The 12,325-nt window shown below is 44.6% G+C and overlaps 1 protein-coding gene across 3 annotated transcripts in view; it reads left to right on the forward strand.

Moving 5' to 3' along the window:
* The window catches only part of TXNDC11 (thioredoxin domain containing 11), a 55,836-nt gene that overhangs the window by 42,389 nt on the left and 1,122 nt on the right, over positions 1–12,325 (forward strand). For 2 of the 3 annotated variants that reach the window (XM_032460776.1, XM_014564582.2), the window contains 4 exons: positions 1,832–2,624; positions 4,932–5,074; positions 5,404–5,513; positions 8,740–8,820. In XM_032460776.1, the coding sequence (XP_032316667.1) occupies positions 1,832–2,624; positions 4,932–5,074; positions 5,404–5,513; positions 8,740–8,820 (1,127 nt within the window). The remainder of the gene's footprint in view (positions 1–1,831; positions 2,625–4,931; positions 5,075–5,403; positions 5,514–8,739; positions 8,821–12,325) is intronic. The other variant, XM_032460777.1, reaches the window with a different exon arrangement.

The following is a 12,325-nucleotide window of genomic DNA, read 5'->3' on the forward strand; positions in this document are numbered from 1 at the left end:
GGGCTCTTTACAAATTATATAATCTTGACCTTTTTGTACAATGTGCTGTCAGAGCCTTATCTTTCAAAAAGGCTGAGATGTTTTTGGTGGCGGGGGGGAGAAAACACTGGTTTGTCATCTAAAGTAACCTTTTTTATGCCCAAGAACCATTCAAATAACCTGTTTTTCTGTACAAATGTATATGTCTTAAATTAACTCTGTAAGTATCATATGTTATTAAATTTGGGTTTTCTATTAAATTGGAAAAGCATTTTTTAAATGGTTTTTACACACACACACTCTCTCTTTAATGAAACAAAATCCTGAGTGACTTAACACCTTTAAACTAACTGGCGGGATTTGATTTTAGCACACAATTCTATTTTAGGGAGTATGAATGCCTTTAGACTTTAATGACTTGATTGTCTTTCTCATTAAACTGGGGTGGTGAAAGATACTCAGTTTGGAAATGGAAGAGTCTTGGAATGAAATGTGAATCTAAATGGCTAACACTGATCTGAGGGTAAGCGGTTCTCACCGAGAAGCGGGAGCGTGTACATGACCCTGAGATGCCCTTCGTTCGCCAGGTGTTTACTGAATATCTGTTGTGAGCCTGGCTTTGTGCCAGGCTCCGGGGATAGCAGGATAAATCAAACTTGGTCCCTGCCCATGAGCCTCCATAAGCCTGTGGGGCAGAGGGGCTTCTCAACAGACAATTGTGAGACTCTCTGGGAAGGGCTTCTGGAACCCTGGAGATGCAGACCGAACTCTTCCCAGGTGAGTTGGGGTGGGGTTAGCTCTACTGGAGCAGCCACCCTGGTGCTGGGTCTTGGGGAGAGTGTTGACATTTGTCAGATGGAGGAGATCTTGGCTAGTCCTCTAAAGGCATGACATGGTAAGAGGGCCTGGCCTGGTCTAAAGATGGTGGGGCAACACCAGAAAGGCAAACTCAGGTCAGACTGTGTTAGGTTTTATTCTCTAGGTGATAGGGAGCCATTGAATGTCATTTGGCAGAAGAGTCTCACACTTAGGGTTGTATTTTTAAAACCAAGTGATGGCAGTGTGGAGGCTCAATTAAGAAGGATGGAGGGAGAAAATGGTGGCAGTCTGTGACAGTTGAAGGCCTGAGTTGAGGCAGTGGCTGGGAGGATACAAAGGAGGGGCTGCTTCATGATGCTGAAGTCAGAGCTGTCTGCATTAGAGGCTTGCGGTGATGCAGAGGAGAAGTTGAGAATCAGTGTTTTTTTCCAGTTTGATGATGCCACTTCCCAGAGAGCGTGGTGCAGGAGGAGGAAGGCAAAATGGATAAGTATGGTTTGGGACAGGTTGAGTTTGTAGCCTCCTGCGAGGCATGAGTTTATTTGGAAACATATGCTGTGAAATATTTTGATCCACTCATTAGGTGCTTGGGAAGTTTTTAGACTGTTAAGATGAAGAAAGAAGACATCGTCTGGAGGAGTTTTACAGATAAAAAGGCAAAATGCACTCACCTGGGAGTTGAGATTCGAACTCTGTACCAGTTCTTTCACAACCTGGATGTGTGCCATGGGGTGAGCCGCTTCACCGTCTGGCCTTCACTCTTGTCACGTGGTAGACTGAGACATCGACCTCTAAGACCTCTTCCATCTCCAAACAGGTGGTTCAGTGTTTGTTAGCAGAGTGACATGTCCTGAAAAATAACCCAAACCTCTCTGTTCATAGCTTTTTGTGTGACAGCTTCTTATTTGACACAGTGCTTCAGGCCAGGGTTCCTTCTTGTGAGTCAGATCAGGATGCTTTCCAGGTCTGACAGCCGTGGAGCCTCTCCCGCAGTCACCCCCATGCCTCTCATGACCTCCGCCCTGTGTTTCAGATCACCGAAGTGGCCTTGGAGTACAACAACTGTCACGGGGACCAGGTGGTGGAGCGGCTCCTTCAGCACCTGCGGCGAGTGGACGCCCCGGTGTTCAAGTCCCTGGCACCTGAGCCCCCAGCCCAGCTGCCGGACCCGCCGCAGATAACGGCATCCCCCTGCTGCAACACCGTGGTGCTGCCTCAGTGGCACTCCATCTCCAGGACCCACAACGTCTGTGAACTGTGTGTCAACCAGACCGCTGGCGGCATCAGGCCGAGCTCGGTCAGCATGCCCCAGTGCAGCTTTTTTGAGATGGCAGCAGCTCTGGATTCTTTCTACCTCAAGGAGCAGACCTTTTATCATGTGGCATCAGACAGCATAGAATGCAGCAATTTTCTAAGTTCCTACAGCCCTTTCAGCTACTACACTGCATGTTGCAGGACCATAAACAGGGGCGAGACGGGCTTCCTTGGTTCTGAACAAGGTATCTTTGAAAGCCCGACCACTGCATTTTCTTCCCTCGAGAAGAAATGTGAGGTTGATACCCCCAGCTCCGTTCCTCACATTGAGGAGAACAGGTATCTCTTTCCTGATCTGGACATGAATAGCACAAACTTCACAGGCCTGAGCTGCAGAACCAACAAGACTCTGAACATCTACCTTTTGGATTCAAATTTATTTTGGTTATATGCAGAGAGGCTGGGTGCTCCGAGCACTGCTCAGGTGAAAGAATTTGCTGCGATTGTTGATGTGAAAGAAGAGTCTCACTATATCTTGGATCCTAAACAAGCTCTTGTGAAGTTCACCCTAGGTACTGTGGGCAGTTTCCTTCCCAAAGCATAATGTTTTGCTTAACTTAACCTAGGTGACTTTTATGTAGGCACCTCATTCTGTTCAGCCGTGAGGGTCATCTCTAAGCCCCTTTGAAGTCTTTACACTGCAACTGGTCATAATTTTTAAAGAAGCTAATTTGTCTATCAAATGGAACAGAAACGCCCTAACGCCAGATTTTGGATAAGTTTGTCATTTAGCCCTTAGGGGCTGAGTCCAGCGTTCCAGGTCGGCAGCACCTGCCACATTTCCTAAGGTAGCAAGAGCTGCAGTTGGTGGGAACCTGGTCACGGTGACGGACAGGGCGGTGGAGAGCCATTCTGGTGCTAACTTCCCAGGGGCTGACGCCATGTGAGCCCTCACAGCAGCTTCATCCTAAAGGAACTTAAATAGAAAGCAGTGAAACATGAGAACCACCTGCCCTCACTTTTTGTCTCACAGGTTTAAATGTATATGTATCAAGGCCACCAGACCTAATTTGTTCTGCTGCTGTTTTACCACACGCCAAGGAGTGCTGCTATGACCGTGGGGCCCTAGATTGTAACACACAAGCGTCAAGTGCAGTAAACAAGCGTCAGGGTGCACACCAGCAAGAACCTCATTTTGAGGGGGGTAAGGCCCCATTATGGGAAAGCCTCCGGGAGCTCGCCCTTAGGGCTTGGCAGCGGCGGTGAGCTAACCCACACTGTCCTGTTCCCAGGCCTTCGCTGACATCCTTGACGTACACACAAGGAAGTGAGAATTCAAAAGCCATGTTAGTTCAGCCTCGCTGGAATCATGGAGGAAAGTCAGCGCTTGCCAGATGGAGACAGGAAGAACTTAAGGGGGAGGAAAACCTTTTATTTTCAAGTTTTGGAAACTATGAAAGCAAGAGTAAACTCAAAGCCCCTAAATAATAGTCACTTTAGCTGCCGTCTTTTAAGTCCAGGTGAAGCTTGCTTCTTATACTAGACACTTTTGAAAAGACTTACGTAAATGATGTTTTTTTCCCTCTACATCAAATTATATATTGTAAACACGAAGCCTCCTTTAAAGGAACCCTGTGACCAGTCACTTTATGAAGTGCATCCTCTATTGATAATACAGATTGCTCCTAATTCATGTTTCCTGCAGTTACATTTTGGTGTACTAAGTTTCCTTAAAATGAAACAAGCCTGTATTTTTTAACGTAAGTGTTTATTGGATTTTCCTGACTTCCGTTCAGTAATACTCAGGCATTTAGTGAGCTCGTGATGTGTGCACTCTAATTTAAGGGTAATCTGAGAGAAGCCATCTTCAGATTTCTTTTCATCTTCCGTATCTGCTCTGAAACATCTAGCTCCGTTGTTCTTTGTCCTGTAGTTGGTGCCAGAATTTGTAAGGGTCCTTGTTAAAAAAAACACACTGTGTGTCGTCGTTTTGGAGAGTTGACTCAGCTATCTCTGGGGCAGTTTCAGAATTTAGGTTTCATTCAGCTTAGTAAATGATTCTTGGTTTTATGTTTCAAAAACGCAGCCAGCTAAGTCAGGTGCTGACGATGAAGTCTCTGTAGTGTTCACATGACGGTCTTCACTTCCTCCTCCCTCTGCAGAACATGGCATTGTTCCTTAGGCCCTCAAAATGGACAGAGTTAGAAAAAAGAAAATGAAGTGAAACTCAGATTAGTGCTGCTTCAGATGAGACAAAGGAATCTGAAGACAGTGGACTTTGTGAGGAGAGTAAAACTGTTGGTTCAGGGTAGGGCTTAGGATAATTTATGGGTTTATTTATGTGTTTTTCCACTAAATACAATTGAGTTTTTTTTTTTTTTCCCTTAGCCTTTTAAGAAAGAAACTTGACAAACTTTAATAAAGGAAACAAAAGCCGTAGCTCCTTGTCCTCAAATCAGTGCATAAACACCTCCCGCATTGCGGTGCTTGTGCAGTTACTGCAGCGCTAGTTGTGCGTGAAGGTCTTAGTGTTGTAGGTGGAAGGCTCGATTGTGGCGTGTGGATGACTTAGGCTCCCAGGCATCTGCCTGTGGACCTGTCCTGTTAGAAGGAAGTAGCATTGAATCCGCAGTCCGTGCATGATAGAACACTGCACACTGCAAGGTGCTCTGCTGTCTAAAGTGCCATCTGCTGAGTTACTGCTGCCAAAGTTAACCCCCCTGCCTCCTGGGTGGCTCTGTTCACGGTTTTGCCTGTAGGTGAAGTGTTAAAAACGTGGGCCTGTGAAGCCAGCCCAGTTTTTTAAAGGTAGCATGTAAAGTAGGCCAGCCTCTTTCCTTGTACTGAGAGAATTGATCTCATTTTGTCTTTATTTTTAGAGTCTTTCATTCAAAACTTCAGCGTTCTATACAGTCCCTTGAAAAGGCATCTTATTGGAAGCGACTCTGCCCAGTTCCCTTCTCAGCATTTAATCACTGAAGTGACAACTGATACCTTTTGGGAAGTAGTCCTTCAAAAACAGGTATGGAATCTTGAGCAAGGCAAACATCAAGCCGACTGCCCCTATTAAAATAATTTCGAAAGCTGCAGTTGTCGGGGTGAGCGGGTTGGTTTTGATGTACAGAAGATCAACCATGTGACGGTATGACAGTCTTATTGCAGAACATGTGTGAATTACATGGTGGTTTTGTAACTGCAAAACATCCATAAGAAAGCACGTAATTAGAAATATCTAAAGATTAAATTTTCACTGTAATTTGTACTTGAGCAACATTTATTGAACACCTGCTGGGCTCTGAGCGCAGCGAGGACCTGAGAAGCCCAGTAACAGCCGTCTTCCTCTTCCCCCAGGATGTGCTGCTGCTTTATTATGCACAATGGTGCGGCTTCTGTCCGTCGCTCAATCACATCTTTATCCAGCTGGCTCGGCTCCTGCCGATGGATACCTTCACTGTGGCGAGGTAAGGAGGCCGGTGCTGCGGCACCTCTCTCTTCCTTGCATCTTAGCCTTGTGGTTTGCAAGGGTCTGCCTTGAATTGTCAGCTTAAAGCCGTGAACAAAATCTCATTGATGCCATAGTTTTCCTAGTGAATTCCTTCCCTGATGTTGGGTGTGTTTAGTCTTGATTGAGTTCAGAGGAGGATGAGTGCAGCCCTGTGGGAGCAGTGCTGACCGGGTGCCTCCAACAGCCCCCTAAGTGGCCAGCTTTCCAGAACACACGGCACTGGGGCCTTGGCCCAGCAAAAAGTGGCCAGTCTCTGGTGTGTTGCCAGCCAGCCCTGGGACCTGCAGCAGGTCTCTCCACCAGGCCTCGTTTCCCTCCTCATTCCTACAAGTAAGGGGAAAGGTTGCCTGATACCCACGTGTTCTAATTTTGTGATTCCGTGGTAATGTATGTGGCCTCTTTAGTAAATAAAAAATCTTTATTGTTTTCTAAAAACGAGGCTCAAAGAGTTTATGGATAAGGTAGTAGGCACTTTAGGGGGAAATTATTTAGATTTAAGCTGTATCTTCTCCTCCCCCCCAAAAAAAACCCTTTAGATAGATAGAATTTAACATAAAAAATAACAGAAGATAGACGGTTGGGTTTGCTAGTTCCTTTTGAGAGATGGAAACTTTCCAAAATGAAACAATTGAAAAAATAATGAAAAATGAACAGATTCCACTGGAAAAAAGTACAATGAAAATAAAGAAAATAGACTTTAAAAAGGACAGCAGCTATATTTTATAGTCTGTATGTATTACGTATTGTTATGTAGTCTGTAAGTAATGATTGGAGCCAAATTTGAGGAGTTACTATGCTGAGAGATTTATATATGTACACACTACCTGACTTCCTTCTCAGAATATTCCATAGAACAAGTATGATTGCCACTTTCTTTTTACTGAGGAGGTAACTGAGGCACAAAAATGTTAGGTAACTTGCCCAGAGTTGTACAGCCTGTAAGTGAGGGACCAGGATTCAGAATCACGTGTTCATTCACTCCTGACCTTGAGATATTAAAATGGTTTAAGAAACTGCTGAGAGGAAATGTGGCTTGTACATATAATGGAGTGTTATTCAGCCTTAAAATTTTAGGAAGGAAGAAGGAGGGCATATAGCTCAGTGGTAGAGTGTGTGCTTAGCATGCATGAGGTCCTGGGTTCAATCCCCGGTACCTCTATTTAAATAAATAAACCTAACCACCACCACCACTCCAATTTTTTTTTTTTTTAATTTAGGAAAGAAATTCTGACACATAGTACAACATGGGTGAACCTTGAGGATGCTAATGCTAAGTGAAAGGAGCCACAAAAGGACCAATACTGTATGGTTCCACTTATATGAGACATCTAGGGTAGTCAGATTCACAGAGACAGAGTAGAAAGCTGGTTGCCAAGGGGTGGGGGGGAGGGGAGAGTGGGGAGTTGTTGTTTAAAGGGGTCAGAGTTTCAGTTTTGCAAGATGAAAGAGTTCTGGAAACGGCTGGTGGTGATGGCTGCACAGCATGATGAATGTACTTAATACCACTGAACTGAACACTTAGAAATGGCTAAGTGGTTATGTGGTGATTTTTTGTTATGTGTATTTTACCACAATAAAAAAAAAATGAGAGGTGGAGGGAGAAATGGCTGAGAAGGACTGCGATGTGAAGAAATGATATGATATGTAAGAGGAGAGAGTAAATAAACAAGTGGGGAAATTGTAGGCTAATAAATGTAAACTAAAACAGTATTATTTTCGCTTATTAAATTAATGAATGCTCTTAAGTGGCAGAATCTTGTGTTGATAAAATGAGACTGGCACAGTCAGATGTAGCTAATGGAATAAGTGAGTTTTTTGGCGCAGACTTTTTGGAAAGCATTTTAGCAGCATTGGTAAGAAATCACAAAAAATGGTTATAGATTTTTGACCCAGTTGATTTCACTTGGGGGAATTAAGGAAATAGGACTTCCAGAGCAGCATGTGCTCCTCTTCGTAGTAGTATTTATATCCAGCAGTAGAGAAATGGTTGAGTAAATTATGGTTGGGCATTTTCACCCCTTCATTAGGACAATGCTTTTCATAACAACTAATTGAAAAAACAGAGAATGAAATATGATTACTGCTCTTAACAATATGTAGACATATACACCAGAGCCTGAATGAGAATCCCAGGAGGAAGGTCCCAGTTAGCCCAATGGGATTCTCAGTGGATGTTTACAAATATTTTTCTTTCAGTTTTACAGTTTGGGGTTTCTTTGAAGTAAAAGTCAGGAGGGGAGAAAAACATTTGATTATAGAATAAACTATTCAACACCACTTGTTTGAAAAATAGAACTCTAATGATGTTTTAGGTAGACTTACAGATAGAGGCAGGAGTGCTGTTTTGTTAGTAAATCTTTTGAAAAACATTATAATTTGGTTTTATCATTTGTGAATTTCATCCTTTTGGAAAAATTCAGGGCTGTGATTTTCACCCTCCCCGCCCCTAATTTTACTTTCTGAGAACTTCTGTCTTGTTCATTATTCATTTCTATCTTTTGTGTGCACCCCTGGTGAATACTGACGCCTGGCTGAGTCTCCATAGGCCGCTTCCTCCTTCTCGGATGTTCTTTTTGCTTCAGCTGAGCAGCCCCTGGGGGCGGGTGGGGAGGCCTTCCTGTCTGCCCAGCTCAGTGCCAGCTGCAGGAGGGGCCCCCGCCTAGTTCAGCACCAATTAAGCCCAGATATTATTTTCTGTATTAGAAAGTTAATGTAAAATCTACTAAGAAAATACAGCTTTTTTGGCCTCTGCCCAGACTTACAAAGTATAAAGTGTAATCTTTCTTTTCCAGTTTTCTTCCATTTTCAGAGAGGCTTGATATACTTTGTGCCATGATTTCCTTTTTCCAGAGCTGATTGAAGGGTTAAAGCATTTGCCCAGATCCTCTGGGGTGGAGGGGGACTACTCCTGAGGGGTGAGTGAGGGACTTTTTTGGAAGTTAAGTTTTACCTTCAGGACAGTGTGTCTCCCCTAAGTTAGGTGGACAGTTGAATGTCCTGGACGTATCAGAGCTTCTTGCATGAGCTGTGCCTGACTCACCCCTGGGGTGCACTCACTGAGGAGGGGCCGGTCAGTGTGGGCGCAGACGCTGCTCCGGGTTCTTCAGCTGCTAGAGGAGATTCTTTTAGGTTGGAGTTTCTTGAGCTGCTCTTACACTTTTTCTTTTCTTTCCCTTTGCCAGGATTGATGTATCTCAGAATGATCTTCCTTGGGAGTTTATGGTTGACCGTCTTCCTACTGTCTTATTTTTCCCCTGTAACAGGTAATGCTGAATTTTTTTCAATGTTTGGGCACATGGGATTCTTTTGCTGAAAATGAAATGGGTTTAAGATACTTCACAGAAGTGAAATGTAAATCACTAGTTACTACTAAACTATTTAGAATAAAATGTATTGTCCCGAAAATGTGCCATTAGGCACCAAGGGTAAAGGGCTTTGGTGTCACAATGTCAAGTGTGGTGTTTTTTGCAAGTTTGCCCCTCCAGAGTGTGTGTTTTACGTGAGCCTGAATCTGGCCACCGGAACTCCTGCACTTTCTTGGCCTTACAAGCATGCAGTGGGTGCTGAGATTGACGGCAAAGAGCCCCAGGTTCGTGTGGGGCAAAATGACAGCTCATCTGCTGAGCCTCACAGGGAGGCAGGCTCGGCCTGCCTGAGCTTTCCCCTGGGTCGTTTCTCACTGAACCTTGCTGACCACCACCTCGGCCCTCTGGTGCAAGGAGGAAACGGGTCTCTGCTACCCACTGCATCTTCTCCCCTAGTGCGCAGACTTCTGTGATTGTCCCCACGGGGTCGTCACCTTGATCTGTTCACATTTGTCTCAGTGGCATTCCAAGGTCAGTGATCACAGAGCTTCCCTGAGAGCCCAGCAAGCAGGGATGGGCTGTTAGCGAGGGGACACCAACCTGGCAGCTAGTGAATGTGGATCGGGATGTTTTGTAGAAGGGAAATTAACTCTTGGCCCTTTAAAGCCTGATAAACCAGATGTTTGCTTTGTACAGATTCCCTTTTGTTTTTAAAAGGATGGGCCCTCAGGGACCCAGTCACATGGCTTTGACAGTATCTTTAGAGGGAAAAGCATTTGCAGGATTATTTTAGTGACGTCCCTAAGTCACAAATGTTTTAATCTCCTGTGCTCACTTTTACCACTTATTGTAGCCGCTGCCATGCTTTTCGTGTTTCTCTAGGAGAGTACTGCCTTCATATGTATTGAATCATTTCCTCGGTTTTCCTCTTTATCTCAAAGCACTTTTTGCTGGAATACTTCCTGTGGTGGTAGGGTCTTGTCAAATCACGCACTAAAAACAGAGTATGACTCACCTAGTTCTTCTGCTCGCTGTGTTGCGATGAGCCTTTTTCTTTCTAAGAAGTGTCTAAAGTACCATGCAGTCAAGAAACTGTGGACAGTATCACAAGTCATTTCATCTGGGTGGGACAGAGGTGGGGCATGAACTTTAATGCAGCATAATTTTCAAATTCCAAACACAGTTTGAAAAAGCCTCTAAGTCCTAACACCCAGCACATGCCTTTGCATGAAGTTCTCGGCAACTAGACTTGTGTGTTCGAGTGCCTTTCGTTCCAGAGCTGCCTGATGCAGTCAGCATAGAGATGAGCTCCTCTGCGCCCTGCAGGAAGGTCGCTGTAGCCCTTTCCTGTTTCCTTTGAATTGAAAATTCAAGAGTGTAAATACTGAACAGGAGAAGACTGTCCAATTCTATTTTAATGGAGAGAGTTTGGTAAAACAAAGCCTTACTGCTTTGGAATGGAATTTTTCTTATTTCCTAAAAATAAATGGTAATCAAAAGTGAAGTAAGCTTCCCATTAGCTGGTCCAAAGTGAGCGTTCAGTTTACTCAGAAGGTAAATGGACAAAGGCTATGAGCTGACAGCTTGCAAAAGACAAAATGAAAAGACTTTCTCATAGCACGCAATGAGACCTTTTTCACAGCACAGATGCTTATGTTATTTTTAGTGAAAAGAATGTGAAAGTGTGTATGTGTTTTAGTAAAATATAAATTTACCCGTGCACTTGGTTAAAATATGTGCAGAAGGGAAGATGTCAAGATATTGACAACGATGATTTTGGAGGAGCAAGGATGACCTGTGATCTGGGGGGTGCCTCTTGTACGCTTTTTACCTCCTTTGCAAATTGTCCACAGTGAGCACATTGTATTGTATAATCCAGAAAGAGAAACCACATGAAAGAGCTTGTCTTTTGCCACGGTGGGCAGTCTGGGCCTCCTTCTGCTCCTGGAAGGGCCGGCCTTCCTGTGCCGCGACATTTCAGAACGCAGGTGCACTGGCCCAGCCTTGGGCCAGATCAGGGCCGGAGTGGGGACTCACTCTAACGTGTCCCCTGGGGAAGGACCCCACTTCTGTAGAGGAGCACCCCACCCTCCCTCAGTATTACAGCCCTTCCTGTGGAGGAGATACCTTCTACCCCTTTCATCATCTTTGTGTGTGGCCTTTTACATGCTAGAGGTGCATAAACACGCTCCTGGTGAATTTAGAGGAGAATCGCATAAGCAGTGGGGCCTTTTACCACCACACTTTCAAAATGATTATCATTTTGGAAGCAGTTTGTTGGCACTCTGTATCGTTGCTACTTCTAAGAAGTTTGAAAGCATCTTAGCACACTCACCAGGTAAGATTCATGGAGGTCGCTCCAGAAACTCTATAACAGCATGCTCACTAATGTTGTCTTCTGTCCTGTAAATGTCTCCACATACCCATACTAAGGCGTCTCAGCAGCCCTTTGCTGGGGATGATTCACATTTACTCTGTCCTTGGAGACCAGGTTGTGCTGCAGAACTTGGTGGCGGATCCAGCCTCTGCCTGTCCGTCCTCACCCACACCTCACAGGGGCTGGATGTTTTTAGTTGTCAGGTGAAGTGGGGCTGGGAGGCCCCACTTGGAGAACACTTACATGTTAAGAAAACTATGCTTTAAAGGAAGACGTGGTTAAGGTACTTAACCCCAAATTTTAAAAATTATTCCATTTCCCTGGACCATAAACATTTTCATAAACTTATAAAATGGGGCATATCTGATTTAAATTTCCCTATGATTTTTACCTCATAGGGAAAGGGCTACTCTTTGATAGAACTCCTTTTGTCTTTTCTTAGGTATTCGGCCACTGACTCTGTGTGGAGAGGGTGTGCAGACTTTTAATGAGGGGTTTCTGGCTAGTTCCTTTGAGAACAGTGTGATTTTTTTTTAAGCTAACATTCACTGAAATGGCCTTCAGGTAACTCGTGCAGTCCTTTCAGCAGTCCTGTGAGGGAGATGACACTCTTTTTCCCCCTTTAACAGACAAGGCAGTGCAGGGCCACAGAGGAGCCACTTGTCCAGGCACTCGAACAGGAACTGAGCAGGAACCCTGTGAGGCCCTGAGATAATTTTTTTTTAAAAAGCAAACAAAATGACAAGCTCTAAAAAGGAATTTTCTACATCAGGACTTGCAACAAGGCTTTGGGGAAAACCCTTCATGTGTCACCCTCCTTCCTTATTCTCTGCTCTCAGAGCCAGGCAGCCTTAATTCCTAAGAGTTCCTTGGTTTCTTGGATGGTCTGTTATACATTGGGGCTCCAGGAACACCTCCCCCTTTGGGACAATAAAATATGTCTCCAGATGTTGGCCAGTGTCTGCTGGTGGGGACAGTCACCCCAGTTGAGATCTCCTGCCATGGGTAATGTGTAGTAAATGCTTACTGAGGAACCAGGATGAAATGTTTTCCCATTTCAGCAAGCACTGTTGGCCACAAGAGTGA

This window comes from Camelus ferus, chromosome 18 (genome assembly GCF_009834535.1).
Source record: "Camelus ferus isolate YT-003-E chromosome 18, BCGSAC_Cfer_1.0, whole genome shotgun sequence".
Classification (NCBI taxonomy): domain Eukaryota; kingdom Metazoa; phylum Chordata; class Mammalia; order Artiodactyla; family Camelidae; genus Camelus; species Camelus ferus.